Here is a 26,314-nt window from a genome sequence, read left to right on the forward strand (position 1 = left end):
TGGTGAAAGACTTGCAGAAGCAAACAAATATCAGAAAGCAGCGTATCATTAATCACAGGTGTTGGCCAGGCTGGCTGCTGTGGAACAGCCCGAAGAAGCCTCACGAGGTGCTGCGAGGGCATGGAACCTGCTCGCTGTGCAGGGTAACGTGGCCAGCTGGGAGGTGCTGGGCTCAGGCAGGCTGTGGATACACAGAAGCCTCTGCCACGATGGAGCGGGGCACCCTGTGTGCGGCAGCAGGTAAATGCTGTATGAGCCTGGCAGAGGCTTTACCAACCCATCTGTCCAAGCCCTCTCTCAGAATTGGGGTCTGATGATACCACAGTGTCAAGATACTGCCAGGTCTGAACTCCTCGGGCATCCAATAAAGCCATGCTTATAAAGGGAAAGCAGCACAGCAGTCTCTGCTGGCTACCCCTGCGCTCAGCACAGGAGGAACAGACAATCCACAGCATTCACATCATCAGTGACAGCCACCTTCAGGAATAAAGGGAAAACTTACAAGAAGTTCTGCAGTTAAAATTCACCTGGAAAATGAACGTAAAGGCAACTGTCACGTTCCTCCTTTATCTTACTCCAGAGTATCCCATAGACCCCCATAACATGGTGTTAGATGCTTCCAAACCCCTTTGCGGTTTAGATCAAGCCAGACAAAATTAGCTTCTGGCTCAAGAAGCAACAAATTATGTTGATGTAAGAAGGTGGACGGCATTTGCACTGTGCAAGAACAGCTCTGCAGATGCACTGGCTGGTGAAGCATGCTTGTGTCACAGTACCCATTTCCAGCTCAAGCTTTATTGCAATTCCTCCGATGAATCCAGCTGCCAAAAGTCACGTGAAAAGAAACAAAGCTCGGGATACCACTTAAAGTCACTGCCACAGGGAAACAGAAAGAGCTTGGGCTGACGGGGGATCCCTGCCTGGATGTATTTCAGGAAACACTACGTTGCAGCCAGCCATAGGCCTTGGGAACCTGGCAAAACACTCTCGGTAAAGGAACAGCGCCTGTTACAGAGAGACCCCAAGAAGGCACGGTTCCAGAATGGCTCGAAATTGCCCTCTCCATGTATAAGGAAAAGAGTATTTATTTATTCCTGTGTTCTCCCACTCAGAAAGCTGTGCTTGTCCTCAGAAATAACCAGAAAATCAAAGCAAGCCCCTAAAGGAAGAACGCACCCAACGATACTTCATGCTGTCAGTAAGACCCGAAACTGGAAGGGGTTCTTTCAGGCTTGAACAACTACCACACAGCAGCTGTACCTCTACAACAGGTGCTTTAACAAGAGCAAAACAGAGTTTGTAAACATCAGCAGAATGCCCCTTGGGGTGGGATGGTTCTTTAGAGCTCTCCAGATTAAAAAAAAAAAAAAAGACAATCTTGCATTGAGCTTCAGCGTAAAAAGCACTCCTAATTAATAATCCCTCTAGCTAGGTGGGAGGGATGCCTAGAGATAAAACAGAAGGAGTGCTTCAACCCCATACCTGAGATGGAAAGAAACACAGCTTCTTGCCACATCCAACCCCCTGAAGTTGCAGCCCTGCAGCTCGGGGTGCGGGCCCACCCCTGCCCCTGCAGCAGGTAACAGCGCTGCTGCCCCAGCTGCTCTCACAACGGATGTAATCTCACGCTACAAAAATTCTGCTGCAGTCCCTCCAACTGGAAATGCCATGCACATGTTTAACAAGTCAAGAAGCGACATAACAACAAAGTTACAAAGGCTGAGAGCTGTCAGCAATTTACTGAGCTTCGGGCTCATCCTACAGAGCGTGGTTCAGATGGTCGAAGCAGCGGCGCTTTAGGAGCTCCCTCCTCTCCAGAGCACTGAAATGTGCCACTGAAAAGCCAAAAAGGAAATCCTACTTTGTAACTGCAGCAGCCCAGCACAAACGCAGAGGAATACTTTGTGTTTGCATACAATACTCGGCAGAACCTCCGCCTGCTTCTCCCTGGCTGAAGGGAGCTTTCGTGAGATTGTTTCCATTTCACCGAGAAGGTGATGGGAAGACTTTGTAATCAGGTTCATTCAATGGCTACTTAAAATGTATATACGTTTTAGACACTTGCACAGCGCACGATTCATATAGCAGCCGCTTCACCTATTTTTACAACAGGAATGCTTTGAATCTGAAATTCTAGAAAGCCACACACACCTGTAATGCCACACAGCCCTGCAATGCCACATCCCTGGTGACGGTAGGAGCACAGGGCTGACGAGGGCCGGGCACAGCCTGCCCTGCCTCCTGCCACCAGCAAGCCACCACCAGATGCACGGCATGGCCAAGGATCCTATTTATAGCAGAAGTTACCCTTGGGGAAAATCCACTCACGTGAGTATTATTTGCAGCAGACAGCTGGTACTCGACACCTTAGAGCTTAAGGGTTGTCTCTGCTCTGGAATACTTGCAGGTGTTTCTTGTAAACATATTTTACTACTAAAGCATGGAATGTTTTTGCTCTTGGGATGAATGCGCAGCTGCACGGAGACAGTCCAGTCTGAGAATCAGCTCTACCAATTGCCCTCAGTCAAGCTGAAGGGTTAAAATACCAATATGTAGTGGATCCTAAGGCTGCTTCTCATATACGGGGGGGAAAAATCAACAACAAACAAACTGGGACATCAGCAAATGCATTGCAGCTGCTGACTTACTGGGCACCTCCCTGGCAGGGGCAGCCCCTCCACACCTGCTTTGGAAGCACTGCTGGACTCAGCCTCAACGCGTCACATCCCCACGTGAGACAAAAAGATTCTGGGCAGGAAAAGAAAAGCAACAAGGAAAAGCTTTAGTGGAAAAGGTAATTCCTGTCATTTTTGAAACAGTGTAAGCGCAGATAAGTAGAACTTATGCCTTAGTAAACATTCACAATAAGCCTGAATGAAAGGCAGAGTATAGTCACAGGTCAAAAAAAAGCATCAAAATAATCCTAAAATGTTTTGCTACATGGATGTCATTGCCAGAGTAGCTGGGCTTTTCTCTCTTCATATCAACCCCTAAATATATTAAGTGAATTTATATAATTTTTTAGTTTTTTTCTACACAGTTTCTCAGTAAGAGGACCAGTGCGAAGGCAATCAACAGTAACAGCATGCAGGATACCTGGAAAATGTTCCATTATTGAGAATATAAACTAATAGTAACATACCAATACATAAAGATACCGAAAGTGATGACACTGATGCCCTCAGGTCTACTGGAAAGACAGAAAAAGACAAAAACCTGGAGTGCTGGTTTCCAGGCTCCAAAACCCAGCTGTCATAAATAACAGTCTTTATTTTGTGCATTCTCCAAAAGTTTCACCCCTAACCGATAAGGCCATACATAGCGAGGATTAACTCCAGACTTATCCCCAGTCGGAAAACAAAAGAAGGCATTAGGCAACGTGCCTAGAGGGCATCGAAATACAGCACTTGGCTCTCAGACGTACAGCCCGGTCCTGCACCTCAGCCACCAGCACCAAACGAACAACTGCACATCCACCAGCGGCTCCCTGATGGTTCTCCTGACACAGTGAAGCAGCACTACGTGAGTGGAGGAGGGCAGAGCAGACGGCGTGCCGTATCTCCTTCAAAATCCACATCCAGTTTGGCACGCCGTGTGTTGAGAGGGAAGAAGAGCCATTTCCCTGCAGAGTGCTTCTGCTTTGTCCAGCACAGCCGTGATCCCCACGCTTCTGCCCAGGGTCTGCATGGCAGCTGCTCAGCTAACTGCCAGGCTCTGTACAAACTCATGGTTACCAGAGGTCTCATCAGGGTGGGCGAGGTGCGACAATGGCACGGCCCAGCTCTGGTGTCCCTCCCTCAGCAAGGAGCTGGATCCCAGCAGTAAGTTAGAGGGTTAGAGAATTAGATGATGTGGACATCGTTAAAAAGCTTTGTCTCCTACAAAATGTATTTTAAAGGAGCCACCATCACAGCCAATAGAGGGGAGGCGTGGGAGCAGCTCCTCTAGAAGGCGGCTGTATGAGTTGCAGCACCAGACTTCAGGTGTTGCCCAGGCTGCCTGCTGACCATGCAAAGGCTCCACGGGCCCACCAATGCTCTGTGACAACCGTGATGCTCCGACTACGGCAGAAGCACTACGAAACGCGCAATGTGCTGCCCACCATTCCATCGGTGCAGGAAACGTGCCCCCACGTGCGCTCAGCACCGCACTCAGTGTCCCCCCAACTCCCAGGGCGAAGCCCCGACCTCTCCCCATCCCGGTGGGGCTGTCAGGGCAGCGTGCGGGAGGAGAACCTCAAGGAGCGCACAACTTCCCCAGCACAGCGCACTCGGTCCGCGCTCAAGACGCAAACTTTGCACTTTAAAACTATTTCGCGGGGCCAGCTTCTGTCCCTCCAGTCAAGAGGGGCTGCGTGGCTTCCCAGAGCGGGGCTCTCGGTTTTACAGCCACATACGGACCCGTTCCCACGCGACAGCCCCGGACGGAGCCCTGAGCGGCGCGGGGCAGCGCTGTCCCCCGGCCCGGGGCCGCCCCCACACCGCCCCACCTCGGCCCCACCGTTGCCCCCGACGCAGAGCTCGGCGGACCCGGAGCCGCTGCGGTTAGATCGTGACAAATTTCACCCGTAACCCTACACCTCTCTTAGCACTGACTTCACGTTTTCCCCTCCTTTTTTCTGCACGTTTTTAAGGTCGCTCCCTCCCGCCTCTCAGCCCCGTGACGAGCGGCATGGCGCCCGCCTCCCTCATCCTTCCCCCCCCCTCACCGGCCCCGAGCATCCCCCGAGGGAACGCCGGGAGCCCCGCAGGGCCGCCCCGGGGGCAGGAGGGCGGCGGGGCCGGGGCCGCCGCGAGGGGCAGCGCGGGGCCGCCTGAGGAGAGCCCGGCGGCGGATGGCGGAGGCGCTGCGGGGAAGGGGCGCTGCCGGGCCCTGCACGGCCCCTCCGGCGGAGCGGGCGCTCGAGCTCGGGGCGGGGGGAGGAGGGCGGCCCCGGCGCCGTTTTACCTGAAGACGCAGTCGTCTCTCGCGTCCCTGGCCGGGGAAGTGAGGCCGTGCTTCTTGTTGAAGAGCTTCTGGAACAGGGTGGGCGGCATCTTGGGGCGCCGCCGCTGCCCCCCGCCGCCGAGCGCCGGGCTCCGCGCAGCGCCGTCCCCGCCGCGGCTAGTTCCGCCCGCCCGACTCCATTCGGTGTCACAGTCATATGACAAAAATTAGTCACTCGGCGCTGCCAGAAGGGGAGGGCCGGCGGGGCGGGCCCGGCGGGGCGCTGCGTGGGCCGCTGAGTGGCTGCGGCCCCACGTGGGCCGGGCGCGGGGGGAGAGCAGCCCGCGGCCCCCGGGTGGAGAACGGCGAGAGGGGCCGGGGCTCGGCAGCGGGAGGCGGGGCGGGGCGGGGCTCCTCCTGCAGCCCGGGAAAGGCCACGAGAGGCCGAGAGCTCAGCGTCTGGTCACCGAATCGCCCGGGCTGGAAAAGGCTTCCAGGACCCCCACCCCCAGTACCACTGACCGTGTTCCCTCCGTGCTACCCGGCCCCGTTCTGGAGCGCTTCAGGGACGGGGGTTCCCCCCCGATCTCTGGGCAGCCTGTGCCCCTGCTCAGCTGCTCTTTCAGAGAAGAAATAATTCCTAACATCTCACTTTCAGCACTTCAGAAACTTTTCCTTGAAAGCAGGGGCAGGGTTCAGTTTTATTTCCTTGGATAGTTCTAGCTTTAGCGATAGAAAATGAAAAAAATAAAAAAACCCATCTCCTCCTAGTTTTCTTCTCCCCCAGGCCTGCTCAGGGCAGGGGGGGCTCCCCAGCACAGCCCAGCACAGACAGAAATAGCACTGGGACAAGCCAGGAGGAAGGAAGGCGGCCACGTGTGCTTTGTGCAGGGGAAGCCATCGTACCCATAAAACATCCATATGCCAAACGCATTTAGGACACAGTAAGGGCACGTGAATCCAGACCAAATACAAGCCAAAGGAACTGAGCATTTTTTGTAGAAGTATTTATTGGTACAGGTTTAAACCAAATGGTTTCAGTTAACAGTCTCCATCACTATCTGCTGTGAAGATACAAGACTAGCAGAAAGTGAAAATAATTAAGAACTGATTAAATAGAAGTGATTCATCTGCTTTCCCTAGAAAACGGAATTAAACTAAGACAGCATGTGACGTTACATCACATTCGAAATGCTTTTAAACAAGGATCGTTTTGTGTGTAACACATACAGCTGTCTGTAGGACCTCCGGTTTTCATCTGCTAGAAGCTGATGCTTGTAACAGAAAGCAGGAACTAATGTTCAGATGCATCTTTCCCCCTTGTTCTGGATGGAGGATGCACCTGCCTGCTCCAGACTTAGAGATGAGAGATCTCCATATCCCTTCACTGCGTGAAAACCTTCAAAGTGGGCATGTAAATACAGTTTCCAATAAAATCTTCAAGTACAGAATACTGTAAAACAATAGAATTTGCCCAGGAAATACGGCTGAGCTTCCAATAGTTTCATAATTAACAGCACTGAAGATTGAGCTAACATCAGGTGCATTCAACTCCAAGCTGCCAGAGCCCCTTTAAAGTGAGTCTGTTCCAAAGCTTCTGAAGTTAACAGCAAGGGATTCTGGCAAGCTTTGTTAACACACCTCAATCAAGAGAGCAGAGGGGAGGATGGATAGGAAGAGAAGAAGAGCAAAATACATGTTTCATCATCCATTTTCCTGAAGAACCTCCCCACAGGCAAATCCTCACACCTGCGTAAGAAGCAGGAATTTCAACTTTCTGTCCATTCAGCATGCATTGCCTCGGACTCCAAACCTGTCCTTTTTACGTTTAGAGATTAGGATTTAGTGAACAAACAAGCAGCACCATTTGCATACCAGGGTTTTACACTCCAACAGCTGGTACGCGTACCCCTGTAGCATTCCAGTGAAAGAAAAAACATCACTCACTGTCTCCAAGCACTTTCAGTCTCCTAGAAGAACCATTCACCTCAAAAATAACAGAAAACTATTAATGAAAACCCCCTTACATTTTTCCCTGTAGCACATTTACTAACATGCATCTACAGAGCACATTTCACAGAGAGAAAGTTCTTGCACAGACTGACTCACTGTCATTCCTTCCAAGCCACCGGGACTTCGCCACGTCTAGGCTTGGGACAAAGCAGCCCCATTGATACTGTGAGGGCTTCTCCCCTCAACCACCGCACAAATAAGCTCTTCTGTGCTATCCCATTAACTGGCTGTGACCCATAACCTTTATCCACTAACATGGAAGAACCAGTTTCCACTTTGAGCGAAATTTTATATAGTCATTCTTCAGTTTGAAACCAAAGCATGGGAAAGTGCCTACCCTTTCAGAAAAGCAGAACAAGAGTGGATATTGTTGTGCCCTCAAAACGAGTAAGATTTCCTTCCGCAGGGCAGAGAGCTAGCCTGGTAATTAATTACACTTTCTCTCATCTCAAAAGATGAAAATAAGGAGCAGCACTTTTGTAACTGATGGGAAGGACAAGAGAGATCATGGTTTGTAATAGTTCTGTCCTCCTGTATAGCCTCATCATACAGAGAAAGAAAAAAAAGTAAAACTCTGCAGTTTTCAGGCCGCTCCAGCCAACCCCACAGTTATAAGCAATACTTTTTGCTCATGTACTCTCCAATTGATTTGTCAGTATTGGTCTGTTTATGATTAGAAAATAAAAGTGCTTCGGGGGCAGAGTAACTGTTTTTTCCTAGGACCTTACTGGTATACCCTTAGAACAACATCTCTTTTACTCTGGTTCATGTAGAGGATGATCAGCCATCATAATCCTAACTTACTGCACACCTCACTTAGTTCTGCTTAAAGCTCCATCAAGGCGCTAGCCCTTATCTCCTAGGGGCTCCAGATTCTTGCACACTGCATTACCAGCAGCTCTGTATTTGTAAGAACAAGGATACTGGTAACTAGAAGCATTCCTGGAAGTACTCCAACAAGATACTGGGAGAACACTCTCTACTAATGCTTAAAGGAAAAATAATTTAATGGCATGATTTCTAACCTTGAGGCATGATACGTTTAGACAACATTTGTTTAGAGAATAAATCCAAGTGCATCCATCTGCACTTCCTTCTAACCCAAAGCAATGGGAAAAGGGCCAGGGTCTGAACTTCCACAGGTCTGTTCAGATGCAATCAAACTAACTAAAGCAATGGAGAAACTTCCTTACTTCTACAAAAGAGCCTGAGTAAGGATTGGTGTTAGTGAGAACTTCGTAGAGATCCAAATTACTTTAGCACGCTGTAAATACAAGCGGAGAAAATCCATGCTCTTGTCAGTGTTTTCTGAAGCATTCAGCACGCTGAAGAATGACATCTAGAGAGCAACGATCCACAAACTGGACTAGAAGCACTGGGAATCTAACCCATGCACCAAGCAGGATGAGCAGTCAACTGCAAAATCCAAACAAACATCAATATCCAGTGCCCCAGACATCTGTACAAGTTTTCTTCCACCCCTGTGTTCATGCAAGGCACCTATTTCCTTCTCCACAAGTAGGAAGTCACTAGACGACACAAAGGATTGCTCATCTCTCACTGTCAGACCTTGCAAGCCTTTATCTGCAGGCCATCAGGTCTACTGCTCTGCCGAAAAATTACAGTGTATCACAGCACAAATTAAGGATGGAAGGACCACGTCACCTATCACACAAAACTCAACAGACACCACCTCACTGTTTCACTGTGGAAACCCATCAGTATCCCCAATCTGTACGAGAAAATAAAGCATTAGGTCAACTCATACTTTATATGAAGCACAGTTCCAGGCTGTAAATATTGTGCAAAGTGAAGCCAGAAGCCCAAAGAGCTGCATCACAGGAGACGTGCATTCCCTTGAGTAGGGGCAGCCTGGGAGCATGACAGGGACAGGAGGAGGCAAGAGGTTGTAAGAAGCTACCAACACAAGCACCCCAAAGCTGGTGTTCTGTACCCAAGTAGAGGCCACAGCTGTGAAGACCAATACCACTAAAAAACAAAATCAGAAGTTTTGGCACAGCAAGAATCAAAACTAAATCAATTAATGCAACCTGCTGTCTTCGAGTCATGCTTTTTAAAAAAAAAATCTAAATGAACTGAAGCAGCATCTTTATGGAGCTCTTAAAGAACAATGTCCAGAATGAGATCTAGTTGCTTGTACAAATAATTTAATATTCAAGTATTCAAGTAAAGGATTCACAGGCTTACTGTCAAACATTATATAAAGTTTCAAACAATACACATGCCAAAAAAAACATGGCCATTAATTACTCGTTAGTACTTCTGTTTCACCTCCCTGCTACAGCAAACTTCACTTCTGTTGACTCCTGCTGAAGCTCAGAAGCCTCATCTGTGTTTACAGCAGATCCAAGTTTTAGAACTTGTAATAACATCTGGGAAAAAAATGTTAAGTACCATCAATAAAATGGTGTATTCTAAGCTTAAAGAAACCTCATTACTCTGATAAATTGTTTACATGATCAAGAGAATCTATCACTTGGATTAACTCAAATCTTACAGGTCCGTTGCTAGTGAGGAGAGAACAACAGTTTTAAGTGTACATCCATTGCTAATGGAAGAAGTATGACCCCAAAGACTCCTTGAGTAGAGACGGAAACACCCAGCTTACAAGGAACCCACACACTTACACCATCTAAGTTAATTCTTGATTCCCAGGCTCCTCCAGAGAAGTAGTAAAAGAAAACATTATTTTTTTTTCCCTGATAACCATCCACTTGCCTACCAAGCACAACCTCTGCTCAGCACTACCACAATTCACACACGCTCACGAACACCTCCTGCATTCTGGGCCCTGTATGTACTCAGGCAGTGGAGCTAGGAACCTGCAACTCCACTGAAAGTTTAGGCATATTTGGAATTTTTGAAATCTATTATGCTTACACAGTATCTGTACACTAAATTAACACAGCGCAGACTACTGAACACAATCTGCTGATTACTTGCAGGCACTGCCTGTAAAGAACGACTTTGAAGTGAGGAAGACATATGCCATCCAGCGGCACACTGAGAAACTACAAGGGACATCGTTTCCAGGGAGGGGGCTTGAGCCCTATGAGAGCAATGAGACAGCTTTGTACACAGTTCTCATCTCTGTTTTACAAAAGCTAGGAAGTGAAGAAAGGAGCTGCCCGTACGCTGAGGGTCTCAGAAATAAAAAAAAAACAGAAGCCTTTATAGAAAAATCCAATTACATGAAGAACTTTCAGGGGAAAAGGCAGGAAGGGAGCTGCTTAGGCAGAAGTTAACAGCTGGCTGACGGTTTTCTGCTGAGCATCTGAACAGTGCCAACCAAAAGCAACTCCTATGACAGTGAAAACAGGAACGTGAAAGCTTCAGAAAGAAGTTGAGATGCTAACGATACATTTAGCAGAACAGGTTACGTACGATCCTAGTGACTGGGCAGAGGCAGAAGCAGCTTTAGGTATTTAAAAGACAAACAGATAATACGGATAGCTAGTTATCAAAACACAGTGAATCAATTCTATATCCCATTACCTTCAGGCACTCCTGCAGGAAGGCAGAACGCTTTTGTGTTAACTGGAATTCGGCGACGCCTGGGAGGCCTCTGCCCTGGCGAAGTTCTGACAATGGAGCAGATTTCTTTTCTGTAACACGGAGCCTGAAAAGGTGAGTGACATCTCATTCACACAACTATTTATACTGATGAAATATTCTTCCAGCTTTCTAGTAGGGAAATTCAAAAAACATGGAACGGAGAAAGCATGCAGGGATGGGGACGTTCACTAGAACACATCCAAGACTATCCTGCATACCATTAACATGCTATAGGAAAGGGAGATAGAAAGTTTTAAAGCTTAAACAATCTTCAATTGCTTGCTATACTGTAAGGCATTATTAATAGTAATGTATATACAAGTGTGCCAAGACCGGACTTAAAGAGTGCAGTAACATTAGAACCTGAAAAAATCTTTCTTCTGGACTTGGAGGAACAATTTCTTCTGGATTGACACAGGGACCTGTGGATTTCAAGTCTTCCCCTGATGAGGCTCTGCACACTGGTGACAAACTAAGCTATAATTTCTCCAAAATACAACATATGCAGCAGTAACTGCCCAATTAAATAACAGGGAAATAGTCAAACTGGCCGACATTTGTTGGCTTATGCAAACAACTGTTGTAATTGCTTCAAAAATATGATTTAGGACTTTAATTCTAAATGATTCCTATTTTCTTCCTCTAGCACAACCCTGATGTTCTCTGTTAATCTAGTGCCCATAAAATCAAAGCTCGTTTGCAACAACGCATTGAATTCCACAACTGAAATCCTTCCAAATTATCTGGTGCAAGTCTTTCTATTGACACAGTTCTCTTTTTTTTTTTTCCCCTACAAAACCACAGGAAAAAAAGAACCACAAAAGCTCAGAAAAGAATTGAGTTTGCAGACTTGTTGAGAGCTATGGCATGAAAGCAACAGAGGCATCACTTCTATTCCTGTGCTTAGAGAAGTGGTAGTACTGCCTTTACTGACAGAAAATCCAAACTGGCATTAAATGATAAGTTCGTTTAGAATGAAGAGGAAACACAAGTATGGCTATCAAGTGGTGTTCTTCCATTGGAAGATGTTTTATAACATCTTAAACTGTTCAGCTGGTTGAATTTCACACCGTTTGTTGCACAGTTTATATTGAAGCATAAGTACAGCCAGCATTTGATTGTACCACGAAGACTGATTTTTTTGGTTTTAATCAGTAAAAATGCACATCAGGATAGAAACTCACATCTAACTCTGCAGCCAGAACGTAACCAGTGTTTTCTGGGCATTTATTCTTCTCCATGATCAGCGTTATACACCTCATTTGATAAGACAGAGGAATTCAAAATCAGATGTTTGCTGTTTATTATTGTTCCTACAGTATTCCCTTAGTACACTATCCTGCTTCATAACAACTCTGTTGACCAAGTCATGAACAGTTTTTAGAGCTGAAGTACTGAATTCCAAGTGTTCACTTTTTGGTCTCATGCTCTGCGAAATTAAGACAAAGAACCAGCTGACTGCAGCACAGGAAAGGTACTTCTGAAGCCCCTTTCAAAACCAGGGGATAAAGCAGTTTGTAGCACTTTTCATATTTAATTGCTACCTTTGTCATAATTCAAAATTCTCACTACAATTTTATGCCTTTGTTAATTAGCAAAGCACAACGCAATTACTTACCACTACATCATCTGTCTGTCTAGAGGCCAGTACCTCTGTTGTCACCTTCACTGACTTGGCTGAAATGTTTGCTGGGGCAGATTCAAGCTGACCAGAAGACAACGCATTATCTTCTAACAGGTTAGACAATTCTTCTCTGCTGCACTTCAGCCTTTCGGGTTCAGCAGTCTCATTGTCAGGCTAAGGGATGAAACAATTAAGAGTGAATCTCTACTGTCTGGTAAGCACTAACAAAAAGAGCCCCAGTATCGTGAGTAAACTCAAGCTCTATAAAGCTGGGTTGGTAGCAGTGACAAAATCAGTTTGAGGAAGTGAGCCTAGGGGGCACCCACGACTATTACTGCTATCCAGAGGTAAAAGCAAGCTACATCTGCAGTCCCTGCCACTGCCAGCAAGCACCTCTTTCAAAGGAGACGACTACACTCGAATGTACAACTACACTTCCAGGTAGGGACTTCCAGCTGTACAAGAAAGGGGCAAGTCATCTGTGCTACAACCTAGCTGACTTATTAAAGATTGTTCACCTTTCTTTTCGGTCCTACTGGTGAAGAACAGCGTGTACCACTTTTTAGGTTTGGAGTTCTCTCTCCTGCAGTTGTAATTTTACAGATTTTTTTTCCTGTGGTAAATTTGCAACAAACAAATTAACTTTATTTCAAAGTCCACAGCCACCCTCCAACCTATGTCTTACAGGATGTTTTTTAGAGAGAGATTGTTCCAAAACCACCCATATAAATACCTCCTCCTTTCAATACAACCCTCATCTGCCTTGCCTCCTGCCATCAACAGGGCAGCTTTTCTCTTCTTCCCTTTCCTTGAGGAAACAAGGTTGCCTATTAATCATATGCTCACCTGGTTATTCACTGTCAGACACACATACTGTGTGAGCAGAGGAATTGCATAACCACAACAGTCTTTGCCAGTGGCAGCTTCTGCTGTTATTACAGTCCAAATTAAGCAGAGAAAATAAGCAGGGAAAAATTGTGTGGTACCTGGGCCACTGCCAGAATTGCATCAGTCACAGGTGAGAACTGTAGTTACAGAAGAGACTCCTGCATTTGTGAAGGCTGACATTAAGTTAAGTGAGTAGGGTGACTAACAGCTCTGTTGCTGAATAAGTGAGAAATGCTTTTTTCACTAAGCATCACAGGTGATTAAAAGTAAAAACACAGTTTCATTTTGTTTTTGTTGTTGCTAACTAACTTGTTAGGAGACAAGTCTTATTTGCAGGAAGGATCTTCAGTTCACACTTCCCCTTCTAGTTCGAGTTGAGCTTAGCTTGTGGTATTTTACCTGCCAGAGTAGTTGAAACACTTAGTTTTGAAGAACTGTAATTGCATTTGGGTCTCTTTCTAGGGGGAGGAGAAAAAAAGTGAGCTGTTCTGAATGGATGTTAAAGTTCATCAAAAAAACGTACAAGGAAATCAAAGAACAGAGTCTGAGTGAAAAGCGCCTAAAATTGGCTAAACACGTTACAGTTATTTGACAGCTTATCATCTATCATCAAGTACTAGCACTTATTCTGAAGATACTTGCAATTTAAGAGCTACAGAGGACAATCACTGAAGAGAAAAGTACTTAACAGATGATTTGCCAGCAGAAGAGCTGGCATCCTAGCAATAGGAGAGCAACAACAGGGTTTCAGCATATCACATGCACTACTCTTCTTGTTAAGAAAAAAAATCTACTCCAAATAAAACTAAAAGGAAAATAACAACCAGACAGTAGGTAGTAACCTGGCCTAAGGTTTATAAAGGCTGTATTCAGTAATATTTGGAAGTGTCTCATATTAGCTAACGACTCCTAAAGAAAAGGAAAGATATGTCCAAAACCTAGCTTTGTATTCTGCAAGCCCATAACAAGATGAGGAGCACAGGTTCCTCGTGCTCTGTACTGCACAGGCAATCCCAGCCAGCCAGTCTGGGCACACACATCTTGCTGTTTGCAACTGAACAAAATCTGGCAGAATTAGTGTCAGTGGTAAAAAAAAAAAAAAAGCTTTTTATGAGCTTTGTAGATAAATATTGACTCCATAAAATCCTGCACTGAGCTTTCTTACACTGATTTCCCTGTAGCTCCAATAGTGAAGCAGAAGCCTGTTAAGGAAACTCATACCTGCTTGTCTTTATGCATCAGTTTCAAAGTTGGTGGGGACACGGGCAGTTGAAACTCACCAGAAATGTTTACAGGATCACACAGGCTTACTCATCGTGTGCAAAATACAACTTATAATAGAGAAACCTGAGCATTCTGGTGCATCAGCCTGCTTTGCAGATTACCTTTTCATGTGTTGGTCTTTACAATCTTCCAATACAGGTTCTAAAAAACACAAAATCTAAACTTAAAAAGAAAAAGCCAAGCAAGTCAGACCTTGTTTGATGCACACTATAAAGCAAAACATTAGAAGCAAACACAGAACTTCAACAAGAAGCTGTTTCCCATTACATAGACATGCCTTAAATAAAATAATCATTACACGTTATAAAAGTTCCTTGTACTACAGTGACACTTGTTTATGTATATATTATTTTGTATTGTAGGAAGTAATTACCTAATATTGGTGAAAGATTTGAGATCTGTAGTATCTGATCTACAGCCACTGCTTTGCTGCAGTCCAGGAGAGTGGAGTTCTTACATTTGACAAAGTCCTCGAAGTCAGGATCACCTCTCTCTGGACACAGAAGATATAAGTAGGCTTCTCACACAAAAATTCACTCAGCTATTACAATATTGACCAACTGTCAGAAATCTCATTTGCAAGACAATAACTTCACAGCAAAGTGAAAGCATTGTCTTAGTACAAATGTGCAGAAAGATATGGGAGAAATTCAGCTCCAAGCAGATTAATTGGTCACCCCCAGTAAACGACTTGTGTCAACAGCAAATGCTTAAAGTTTACAGTGTGATTCAAGTGATATCAGGTCTGGTTCACTCCGAATTGGAGGACCAGATACCCAGTTTGCACATTAAGCACAAGGTAGCTTGCAGCACAGATCTGACCTAGTGAGTTATACCAACAGAAGCTCCCGGTCTTCCTATTTCAGATAGCCTCTGAAATTTTTCAGCATCAAACCAAAAAACAGAAGTCTCACCTGAACCTTCCTCATCTCTTAACGTTTCAGGGGATGGGAAACTTTCTGTGGTGTCAGTAGCAACTGCATCACAATCTGCAGTGGAATCTGCATCTAAACACTCCAGGAGAAAAGCTGAAACACCAGTAGGAAGAGTCATCCCCGTGCCTGGAGAGAGAGAGGCAAAAAAAGGCAGCTTCCAGAAAAGCTGTATCATCTTGTACACACACTTTTTTTTTTTTCTTAAGCTTTAAAAAAATGCATGTTTCAATAAATTGAAGAACTCATGTCAAAAAGTAGAACTGCCAACAATGAGGTCACTACCGGGTGGTTTTCAGCAGGCTGGGCTCAAGGCTGCCTCAGCCATCCCCTCAGCAGCTACTGTTAAGGGCCTTTTTTTTTTTTCCCCCTCCTTTTTCCCCAATAAAGAAGTCAGGTAGTTCTCGTAAGACTTTAAAATAAACACTTGCCCAGAAGCTTTGAGATCAGTGCTTTTTCAATTGCTAGAAGTACGCCTGTCATGAATAAGACTCGAAGTACAAGGTACAGGTACCTGCCTGGAACACCTGCTGTGCTGCTGTGCTACTTACAGTCAGTTCATGTGAACCAAGCACATGCTGAATCATTACAATTCAATAATGATTTCTTCTTGTTGTTTTATACAGATACAAAAGCATACTCAGTAACATGATGCACGATCACTATACTCACCCGAAGTAACATCAGTGCTTTTCAGGCTTTCTTTACTTTCAAAGAAGATTACTGGAGATTCCTAAAATTAAACGACCAACACAAAGAACATAAGAAAACCAGATCTAGACATTACATGGAATTACATGTATTCTGATGTTTCTAATAGTCAGTTCCTGAGCATCGGATACTTTATCACTTAAACTTGCTATTCAGAGCACAACTTGTACTGCTGCTTTTTTTCCATGCACCAACAACAGATCTGCAAGCTGACTTACAGCTATAAAATTCGTAATGAATATCGGTTAGTTTGATCCTACAGGGTTTGCTGGGTGAGAACAGCAGTGAAAGCACATGGACATCAAGTGAAGTTATACATAAGACAGCAGCGGAGTAAGGACTCAATTTCTAGTTGGGCATAATTCATGCTGCACACTTGTAGAATTCCAGACTGTTCCTACAAACACAAACAGCTTCATGAGGGTTATGCAGTATGTTCCGTGAAACTAAGCATTTGCAGGAGATGTAAGTAACTGCTGAATTCTAAGCAAGAGTTGATGTTTTAAAGAAAAAATAGTTTTACATCATTATCTCTTAAACCCGTTGTGGAAGACTTCAATTCGAACACCCCAATGACCTATTTCCATGCAATTGCAGTATTAACTGTCCTGTAACAGTTCTGCTCAGTTACCTGGTGGCGGTGCTTGGATTTGATGATCTTAGAGGCCTTTTCCAACCTTAGTGATTCTGTGATTGTATCATCTCTAAATGCTCTGGCCCCTGGTGTACAAATATGGGGAATAGCACAACCACGAATTGCCAAAGACTTGTGTCTGAGCTGCGAGCGAGCAGTTCTCCAAAACTGCACTCCAAAGAGCTATCTTCTGCACAACACAACTGTTACTGCCTTTCCCCACTATGGGCAATTTATGTTCTGACATGTTATTGATAACAACAACAGCTTCTGTTCCGGCCCAAACCACCGAACAACTGGACCAAGTTCCACGTGAAAAAGGGTGCACACATGTCAATAACCCACAGGAAATTCTGCCTGATTAGAGAAAGAATTGAGCACGTCACATTTCTTTTCACTTTATCCTCCATAAATCATCAGTGTTAGAACAAAACAGCATTCTCACCTCCAGTGGTGCAGTGCTGTCTTCTACACTCTCCTCGTTCTTTTCCAAGAACAGCATTTCTTCGACATTCACTTGAGTGCTGCAACTGAAAAGCAGAGCGGAGCTCAATCCACAGGGCTGCCCTGCTCGGAAGAGGCTGACACAGCCTAACCCCAGCTCATCAGGTTTCAACAAGCAGCCTGACAAGCGTCAGCCTACCCACCATTCAGATTGCATTTCCAAGAGAGGGGCAGGCAGAACAAATAACTGATTAGCTAGCACTAATTATGTATTGGGAAGTGTTTTAACGGACCTTTGGGTGGAGGAAGGGCTCCCTTTGGTGACCTCAAGATTTTCCTTAATTTTTGGTAAGGTTTTCCCACTGGATTTTCCCTTCAGGCCTGGGGAAGAATAAGCATTCAGTTCAGCAATTTGAGGTTTAGCATCAGAATTTAGATGAACATTTCTATCACAGCATCTTTAAATGCTCCCACTTGTCAGAGCCCATAACACTTTTTACCTTATTTTTCCACATACACCATAGAGCCTGGATTTGGCTCCTTATTTCCCCCTAAGCATTTATTTTTTTCATCAGTACACCAACCAGGCAAAAAAAAAAAATCCAGCTAAAGAAATACTCTAGAAATTCTTCAAATATTTTAGAAACCTGTTGATTAAAATGAAAAAGAAAAAAAAGAAGAAAAAAGAAAGAGCATATTGGAAGTGACCTTTGCAATGCCAAGGCTCAAAGAATATTTATTCTAAATTGGCTTCGTCCCGCTCCGCTGGGACACCACCACCACCACCACCGCCGCCGCCGCTAACCCCCGCAGCAGCCCCAGCCACGTCCGGAACCGCCGGGAAAACCCAAGCACGGCACAACGCGCTCGCCCCGCTTACAGCCGGGCCGGGGCTCCCCGCGGCCCGCGCTGCCGAACAGGCGCCGCCGGCACTGAGCCGGACCGGGGCGCTCCGGGGGGCGCAGCCCGCCGGGCAGCGGGGACGAGCGCCGCTTCTTCCGCGGGGCCTTCCCGCCCCAGGCCGAGCCCCGCCAGCAGGGCCGCTCCATGGCGAGCCGCTCCGGCGCCGGACGCTCAGCGGGAACCGGCACCGACCCCGCCGCCCCCTCAAAAAGCCACGAGCGGCCCCAACCGCCGTCTCCCACCCCGCATGCGCAGCACCCGCCCCCGCCGGGCGCCAGGCGGCGCTGTGCTGCTCGCGGGGAGCGGAGCGGCCTCGGGTGGCTTTTCTGGGCCTGGTGTCAATAAACAACCCCGGCACGAGAAGATGTGTTCCCCGATTTGAGCCCGCTGGGGAGAAACGGAGTGTCCCGGGCCGCGCCCTCGCAGACTGGAGGCGCGAAAGTTCTCAAAGCCGAGCCCCAGCCCTGGTTTCTGGTGAAAAATGAGTCAGCTGAAAGTGTGCCACTTCCCGAGCAAAATCCTGCGTGGCCTCGCCGCTGCCTGTGTCCTGGCTGGAAGCCAGCGGTGCTGCTCAGCTCCGCTGACAAGCACAGGGGCTGCGGCATCGCGGTGGGCATGGCAGAGCTCTGCACCCCAACTCTGCTGCTCGAGGAACCCTGCGTTCTGTTTATAAGCAGAAGAATCTCGTTGTCCCACCACCACGAAAATACAGTCAGACTTTGGGCACTGCGGGATGCCCGGTGACGGGCGCGGCACACAAGGACTGGAGCGGAGACGGAGCGCTTTTATCCTTTATTGATTGAGCCACGCGGTCTGAAAATACACTGCGCATTCCCAGCTGTCAGTTCACATGAAACAAGCATGCACGCTTTGTTGTATTACTACCGGTTTGAAACAAGAAATGGAACCGTAACACACAGACTGCTGCGTCTTCAGAGAACTTCGCAACGTATTTGTTGGGGCTTTTTTTGTAGACGATTGCTAAAGTCAGTCTCAGGTGCCAGCATTCCTTTGGTTGTCATTTTACTTATTTTTTATGACATGTTTCGTATTGGCGCACATTCTGAATGACTTTGGACAGAGTGCTGGAGAGACAACGGGTCGTACAAAGAGCCTTTATTGTATGCCAGCCCATGAGAAGATCTCACGAGATTGGAGAAATGGGAGCATTTAATTCTTTACAGAAGTTTCCATAGGTGACTTTTTGACGTACGTGCCGATGCACCAAAATGGAAAAAATTAGTGTGTGTTTTTTTTTACACAAATGCATGTTATATTCTCATCCCTTCCCTTCCGGATGAAGATAGATAGAATAGGCAACACTACAGAATGCCTTGCTTGTTTGCTGCTTGTACTTTGCTAAAATATGTAACAGAAGTTGAAATGAAGGGCTTGAAGGGACTCTGAATGCCTCAAATCATTTCATTTTGGAACAATTCCACAGATCTGAAGCTGTTTCCCTCTGGTTATCCAGGAATCCGGATTTCTCCCCCATAACAAATAGGCTCAGTCTCACCATTTAACGGGAGAAAATGTGGTGTAGAAACCACTGAATGCACAAAGTACCGAAGAAAGTTAAAGTTAATTCCAGGAACAAACAAAGATCTAATTCTGGTATATGTTTTTTCCACAGACGGAACCAAAGTGCGATAAAGAAACAAGAAGTAGGCAGATAGAATTGCCTCTAAATAAAATGCTTTGCCAGCATGTATGTAAGGCATCGAGAGGGCTTTAAAGTGATCTGCCACCATGCAAAAATAGTTTATTCTTTCCCAGTTTACATTCATCTTGTAGCAATTTGTTTACATAGAGATCACCAGTTTGTGCTTCTAACGCATGGAAAATAAAAAATCCGCTAGCTTGTTTCATCCCAGAAGACTGGATATGTCAGATTGTTCTGTTCTACCCAAAAAACTCGTAACCGTAGCAGAAATGACCCCGGACTTTGCTGATGCTGATATATGCTTAGTAAGAGTGACGACAGATTGCAGAACAGTGCTTTATCCACAGGCAGCGCACCTCCTCTCACCTGGGCCATGTGAGCCCTGCTAACCTGATGACGTGCCTTTCAGCCAGAGCAGTTCTGCACATCTCCTGCCAATGCGGCATTAGGACTGCCTCATGGTTTCTGCTCACGCTTTAGTGTGTCTTTTCTGTGCAATATGTCAAGCAAAGGACATACAAAATATACAACTAAGCATTACGCTCTTCCTGGAAGAAGTATTTTACTCTGATTTTCACATACGATCACCGGAGGCGGCGTTCCAGCGATCTCACAGGCGTAGCACCAGGCCCAGGAAGAACTTCCCATTTTTGATACATAGGAGAACACAATAAATCAGGCTACAGCACAGATAGCCTTTGGGAAAAGGGGCTGTAAAACTACCCGGTCACACTTGGCTGCTCAAGACAAGCGCGTTTTTCACAGGTCCCACCTGCAGCAGCAACAGAGCTGTGCTGATTTCAGTGGGCTGGTATTGTCACATTGACTTGGTTGCAGAATTAATGCCCCAGTGACACTGAGTAGTTAAATACAGTCCTCTTGAAGCCATCAAGAACAGCGCTGTTTACAGAGAAGCATAGCATGCATTGCCATTTATGTAACAGCACTTGAGTCCCGACTCTTTCAATAAGACAAGTATTAGAAATGAGTGTTATAGCTGGATATCTTGAGAAAAGAAATAAACTGGTTAGTGGACAACCCTGGGGTTTTCCCTGGTATTTGCAAGAAGTGCACCGGCTGAAGAGAGCTCAAAGCAAAACAAACATTGCTGCTAGCTGGAGAGAAGTGTTTCGGCCTGGTCATGCCTTACTCATGTACTCATGGCAACTTCTAATCTCTAATAATATTTGCTATGCCTATGGAGAGTCATCTGCAGAGGAAAATCTGATTGCACGAGATAGTAACAGAGGCAGCTTTTAGTTTATTCGTACAGCTTTTCACAAGTTCTGAAAATATTCACACTTTAGTAGTGAATTTCCCCCAGATTTCTCCCAAGTTTTGCATCATCTTATTGTGGTCCTTTTTTTTTTTTGGTGCTCATGTCATTGGCTGTAGCGCATCCGATCCTTTGCATCAGATACCAAAAGAAGATACATTATTCAGTAACAAAGCAGCATCACATACTTAAAGACAACAGCCAGAAGTAAACTCACATCGGGAGCTTCTCTGATTGTACAAAGCCAGAGTTCAGTGGTCCAGACAAATCAGGCAAACTGTAATCACCTTAGGAGAAAAGTAAATGAAATTCATGCGGTAGAAACAGGTCACGGGATATAGCTTCTCTGGACTAACTGCGATGGCAGATATTTTTTGTTGTTGTTCAGAAAGAACAGGGGAGATGGTACCAGGTCCTTCACTGCGTTGGAGAGCGTGTACGTGATGACTGTCTTTCGGGTGTCACAGACGGGATGAGCTGGGCTCCTCCGAGATGAGACTCCTGCGTGACCTGACCTAAGGAGCCAGACTGCCTGCGGTACTTCGCCCCCCACGCTCAGAGTCCCCAGGGGTGCTCTTGCTGTGTATAGCGATGAGAAATGAAGGTCTGATACCGTCAGGTCCCAGCAGTGATTTTTCTTTCTTGCTTTCGACAGATATGAATCATTACGATGGAATCCAGTGAAGAATCAGGCACAGATGAGATTCAGACCAACCCTCCCACGTTTGATAGATCAGATCGCCTTGCTCTGTGCGTGAGTGATTATGTTAACGGCTACAATTTCCTTTGTATCTCTTTGTTCTGAAATTACTGCCATAAATCAGTCTTTGTGTAAAACTAACTCATTAATTCAATTTCTTTAATTTTTAAAGCATGCAATGGGATTTCAGAGGGGAAATGAGAGAGAATTCAGATTAATAATTTATCTTTTAGTTTCAAGAGGCTACAGTGGCTTCCAGTCTAAGAGAGAAAATGCGTGCCTTCACTGCCCTAGCTAGAGAGGTCTAGCAGGCAGAGCTCCATGGTAGCTCATGCTGGTGCAGCACACAGCAGCTGGTAATGCACACAGATGTATGGAGGGTCTCATTCAGCAGTCCCAGTGCTCACACTACCTGACCTTACAGCTTCTCAGTGCTTTGCTCTGTGCTTTTACTGGGAGTTTGCTCCAGCCTCCGCTCCTGGCTCCTTCCAATGGCTGCAGCTGGTCATGGATCCAAGGTTTCCTCCCAAATCTTGCTGCTTATTGCAGAGAGGTCGCTGCAGGTGATAACTGAGGACCCAAACGTCTGCACATGGAGGTGCTTTCCTGGCAGCCACATCCGATGCGTTACCCCACGGCTCCTTGGGGCTGGAACTGTCCTCATGGCCACTCAGAGCAACGTTTCCTCTTCTCCTCCAGCACAGCGGAGTGCTCCATGGCCACATCCCAGGCCAGCTCCATTCCCTAAGCCCTATTCCAAAAGGGAACCAGCCCAACCAGACTGTGCAGCATTAGCAGTGTTAAAGTAATAAATCAAGGACCAGACACAGGTGGCTTGAGACTCACCCGCACTGGCTCTTGTGCAAGCCTTGTTTTGCTGTGCTGCATCATCCCTGGAGCGTGGGGCTGCCTACAAACTGCTGTGTGGGAGGTGCTGGGCTCAGCTGGAGAGGGGCTGGGCACACCAACACGTTCTTGTGATCCCAAGCAGTGGCCGTCCTTGAGGCGTCACACACTAAGAGGCCTATTGAGCACGAGTACCAGGAGATTTGTTCTTATTTCTGTTCTGGTTGTTAGGCCGTTAGTGATCAAGTCAAATTGTTGGAATTTATGTCCTGGTAAATATAAAAACTATCACTAAATATATAAACTGATGTCCAGCTTGAAGTTACAGATCAGGGAACGTAGGCTTTCACCATCAATCGCCGATAGCTTGAGGTAGACCACATTACTGATTTATCCACAATTTCAGTCTCTAATGTGTTATATACAATCAAATATCAACAGACATATCTGAAACTCTCCCTAGTTTAATTTTGAAATGTGTATAGTTATTAAGTTTCCATAATTTACTCGGTCGTGGATTGAAGTTGCTGTATATTTTGTGGCAATTTAGCATAATTCTTGATAGTACCCTACTGTGTACATAGAGTAAAACTGATACCACACCTGATGAAAAAAGAAGGAAAAGGGAAATGATGGTTAGTGGTGAAATCCTAAAACAATAAAAGGCTCAGATGTAAGATTCAGATGCTTATCCTCTTCAGCTGTGTCATTCTGGCTCTGTACTTTTGAGCAGTATCCTAATATTGCTACAAAGTCCGTTACTTGGAAGGTTCTTCCCATGGTTTCAGATGGAGATGCTGGAATATAGCTCTTCTATCTGTTTTTTGAAGTAATTTCTCAGTTCTGGTCTCTTAGCCTTTAACGTCGGTGTCAACAAACCGTTCTGTACTGAGAACATATCGGAGTGAATGTAAATGGCTTTGACCTGGAATAAAGAAAGAGACATATTTGTAGCAAAGCTCACACTCGCTATGCATGACTTCTTTATGTGCACATAAACCTCTTTTTCTGCAAGAGCCTGCAAGAGGAGACGGGGTTGGGGGAAGAAACACGGAGAGAGAGCGCTGTGCAGAAGACCAAACCCACCTGCAAAGAAAGCAGGCAGTGCTGACTGGGTGTTGCAGAATGATGATGAAGCTTTCCAGGCACAAGTTGTGTGCAACCCCATCTGATGGGCATGCCCTGCACAGGCACACTGCCCCTCACACGACTGGCCTTAAAATTACCGATTACAACAGAGACCTAATTTTGAAGCCCTTTAGTTTTGCAATGCAAAAAAACCCTGCTTAATTTATGGGAAGATGGCCAGGCTTTCCTCACTGCTTTATTAGCTGCAAAATGTTGATAGAACTGATGGCTTGAGGATATTTCTTACTGTGAAGACTGTAGCAGGAGCAAACCAGACTTATTACCACAGATAAATGAGCACTGCAAACCATTGCATTTCATTTCTAAACTCAATTCTTTTTAATATAGGTTCATTTTCATGTGTAATGGGGAAATGAGGAATAACAACTCTACACTTAATGCTGCTTCTGCTTCACTCAGATACGGGGAATTATTCACTGGAGCTACCACCCAGAAACAGACTACATGACAGTAAATACAAGAGTAAAAGCCCCTTGCTAGCTATATGTAATGACTGGGAAGTAATTATTTTAAGAGAAATAAGTATTTTATCATTTAAAATGTGGGTTTTTTTTAAAATGTGCTTTTAGCGCTCTGTAGTTCATTACTGATTTCGGATTTCTCCTGGGGTGTTTGTGGCTCTGTTGCACAAATATTTATACAAGCAACAGGAAAGGATCAGTGCATGGGCTAACAATCAAACAGCAGCCTGCCCTGTGTGGGTTATAAGAGTGGCACTTGGAGCCCTGGTTCCTTATGGTGCCTTCAGTGGGAAGGAGTCAGTCCTCAAGGCATCCATCTTGAGCCCTGGTATCAGACTGGAGACATCACCCACATTCCATGAGAACATGCAGTGTCATGCTGAATGCTAACAAATCTCCACTCAGTGTACGCAGACCGATGCCATTGTGGCCACAGTTAATTAATTGTTTCATTTACCTGCTCAAAGGAATGAAGCCCGCTCTCCTTCCCTAACCGTACCATGTCTTCCATGATTGCTTTCTGCAGTTCCTGGGTTAAAACACACACATTCACCATGAAATACCAGAAACAACCTTATGTGTAATTAATGTTATTGTTCGTCACAAACACATATTTCTGAGATAAGTCCAAGTGCCTTATCGACAGTACATAATTAGCAAATATTCTAACAAAGAAAGGCACAAAGGCTAACAGGAGGGGAGGTTATGCTAATACTTTAGGAGAGGGGAGGCACAGCACTGGGTGCTGCCAGCTCAGTGATTGCTCTCACAGTGCTGACCTCAGTGAACAGATGGTTCTTGCCCTGAGACTACAATGAGCAGAGATGTCCTCGGGGGGGGGGATCAGGCCACATCAGCACAATGACTGCACTGCAGGCAGGTGCAACAACCAACCTTATTTCTACAGAGCTCTGCATATGTTCCGTCAAACCCTCTCTTCTTTGCCCAGCCTGGCATGACTTCGGCATCCGGCACCACGATCCCCACCAGGAAGGCCTGCAGGGAGAGGAGCAGGAGGGTCAGACAAAGGCTTAACGCCCCACGCTGCAGTGAATGCACAGTCAGGCTGAATTTGATGGGATTTTATCACTTCTTGCCCAATTAGGTCAGCAATTCGCCAACACGTTGCAGTGAGGCGTGTTCTGGTGACTGTGCCTTTCCTTCAGACAAACTGCTTCTTTGTGACTCCTCCTGCATTTGCCAAAAGCTCAGCACCTTCACTTGGGCTCACGCTCTGCTCGGGCATTGGTGGAGTTAGTGATGTTTATCACGTGGAAGCCAGAGGGCCGTGCTGTACCTGCAGGCTGTCTCCGTGCACGTAGATCTGCGCCACGGGGTCACTGCGGATGTAGATGTTCTCTATCTTCTCCGGTGCAATGTATTCTCCCTGAGCAAGTTTAAATATATGCTTTTTCCGATCGATGATTTTGAGAGTCCCATTCTGTTAGGAGAAAGAAGCGAGAGTTCCCGGAGAAGTTATTTAACCATCATTGAGTGAGTAGTCTGCTCTAAACACAACAGCGAACATTGCCAGGAAGCGCCTCAATGACACACTGGAGTTTATTCTGCCAGAATGAAGCTTAACCTTTCCTAAGGATGGATCTGCTTGGAAGTTCGTGTTCAAGGAACATTTAGATATAGTATTGAGAGACACGGTTTAGTGGGGTTATTGGTGGTAGGTGGATGGTTGGACTGGATGATCTTGTAGGTCTTTTCCAACCTAGCTAATTCTATGATTCACGTTCAGAGCTTGAACGCATACGTGGGATAGCACAACTGACACAGGCACAGCTCATCTGGATACGCACAGGTAACCACTTCCCAATGTCTCCGGTGTGCAGCCAGCCCTCCTGGTCCAGCGCTTCTCTCGTCCTCTCCTCATCTTTCAGATAACCCTTGAAAACGTTCGGTCCTTTCACGCATATCTGCAAAGCAGGACGGGTTGCTAATAAACGACGTCGTCATTCTGCTGAAAGTACCAGCAGGCTAAACAGTGATTCACTGACACATTTTGAAGGTTGATTTCATGACTGTGCCCCATGCAGATAAAATACATTGAGTTATAAAATGATCCGTGGATTTTTTCACATGAACGATGTATGAAGTAGGGGATGCAAAACCGATTTGCTTAAAGTTGATTTCCATGCGGCTTGCAGTTTAAAAGCAACAAAGTGATTTCAGTAAGTTTAATTTCTATGCAATATAGAAATGACAGCAATGTAGAAATCACTGTAATTCATCTCTCTAGCCAAACTAATTAACTCAGCCCTAGCTTTTGAAGTAA

At 45.8% G+C, this 26,314-nt stretch overlaps 3 protein-coding genes across 8 annotated transcripts in view; all 3 read right to left on the minus strand.

The window, feature by feature from the left end:
* Window positions 1-5,148, minus strand: part of FNIP1 (folliculin interacting protein 1) — a 60,963-nt gene extending 55,815 nt beyond the window's left edge. For both annotated transcript variants that reach the window (XM_021410303.1, XM_021410301.1), the window contains exon 1: window positions 4,948-5,148. In XM_021410303.1, coding sequence (XP_021265978.1) covers window positions 4,948-5,036 — 89 coding nt within the window. In that variant the 5' untranslated portion in view covers window positions 5,037-5,148. The remainder of the gene's footprint in view (window positions 1-4,947) is intronic.
* MEIKIN (meiotic kinetochore factor) lies at window positions 5,330-18,162 on the minus strand. The gene is made up of 12 exons (XM_021410530.1): window positions 17,913-18,162; window positions 17,326-17,413; window positions 17,034-17,118; window positions 15,916-15,976; window positions 15,226-15,372; window positions 14,685-14,804; window positions 14,413-14,452; window positions 13,427-13,485; window positions 12,658-12,752; window positions 12,134-12,313; window positions 10,456-10,579; window positions 5,330-9,332 (listed from the first exon to the last, which is right to left on the minus strand). The coding sequence occupies exons 1-12, from the start codon at window positions 18,079-18,081 to the stop codon at window positions 9,286-9,288; spliced, it is 1,215 nt and encodes a 404-aa protein (XP_021266205.1). The 5' UTR covers window positions 18,082-18,162; the 3' UTR covers window positions 5,330-9,285.
* ACSL6 (acyl-CoA synthetase long-chain family member 6) overlaps window positions 20,840-26,314 on the minus strand; it is a 36,282-nt gene continuing 30,807 nt past the window's right edge. For all 5 annotated transcript variants that reach the window (XM_021410524.1, XM_021410525.1, XM_021410528.1 and 2 more), the window contains exons 17-21: window positions 25,839-25,955; window positions 25,328-25,471; window positions 24,925-25,026; window positions 24,488-24,559; window positions 20,840-23,345 (exon numbers count right to left, since the gene is read on the minus strand). In XM_021410524.1, the coding sequence (XP_021266199.1) occupies window positions 23,205-23,345; window positions 24,488-24,559; window positions 24,925-25,026; window positions 25,328-25,471; window positions 25,839-25,955 (576 nt within the window). In that variant the 3' untranslated portion in view covers window positions 20,840-23,204. The remainder of the gene's footprint in view (window positions 23,346-24,487; window positions 24,560-24,924; window positions 25,027-25,327; window positions 25,472-25,838; window positions 25,956-26,314) is intronic.

The sequence above is a fragment of the Numida meleagris genome, chromosome 12, assembly GCF_002078875.1.
Source record: "Numida meleagris isolate 19003 breed g44 Domestic line chromosome 12, NumMel1.0, whole genome shotgun sequence".
NCBI classification, from domain to species: Eukaryota; Metazoa; Chordata; class Aves; order Galliformes; family Numididae; genus Numida; species Numida meleagris.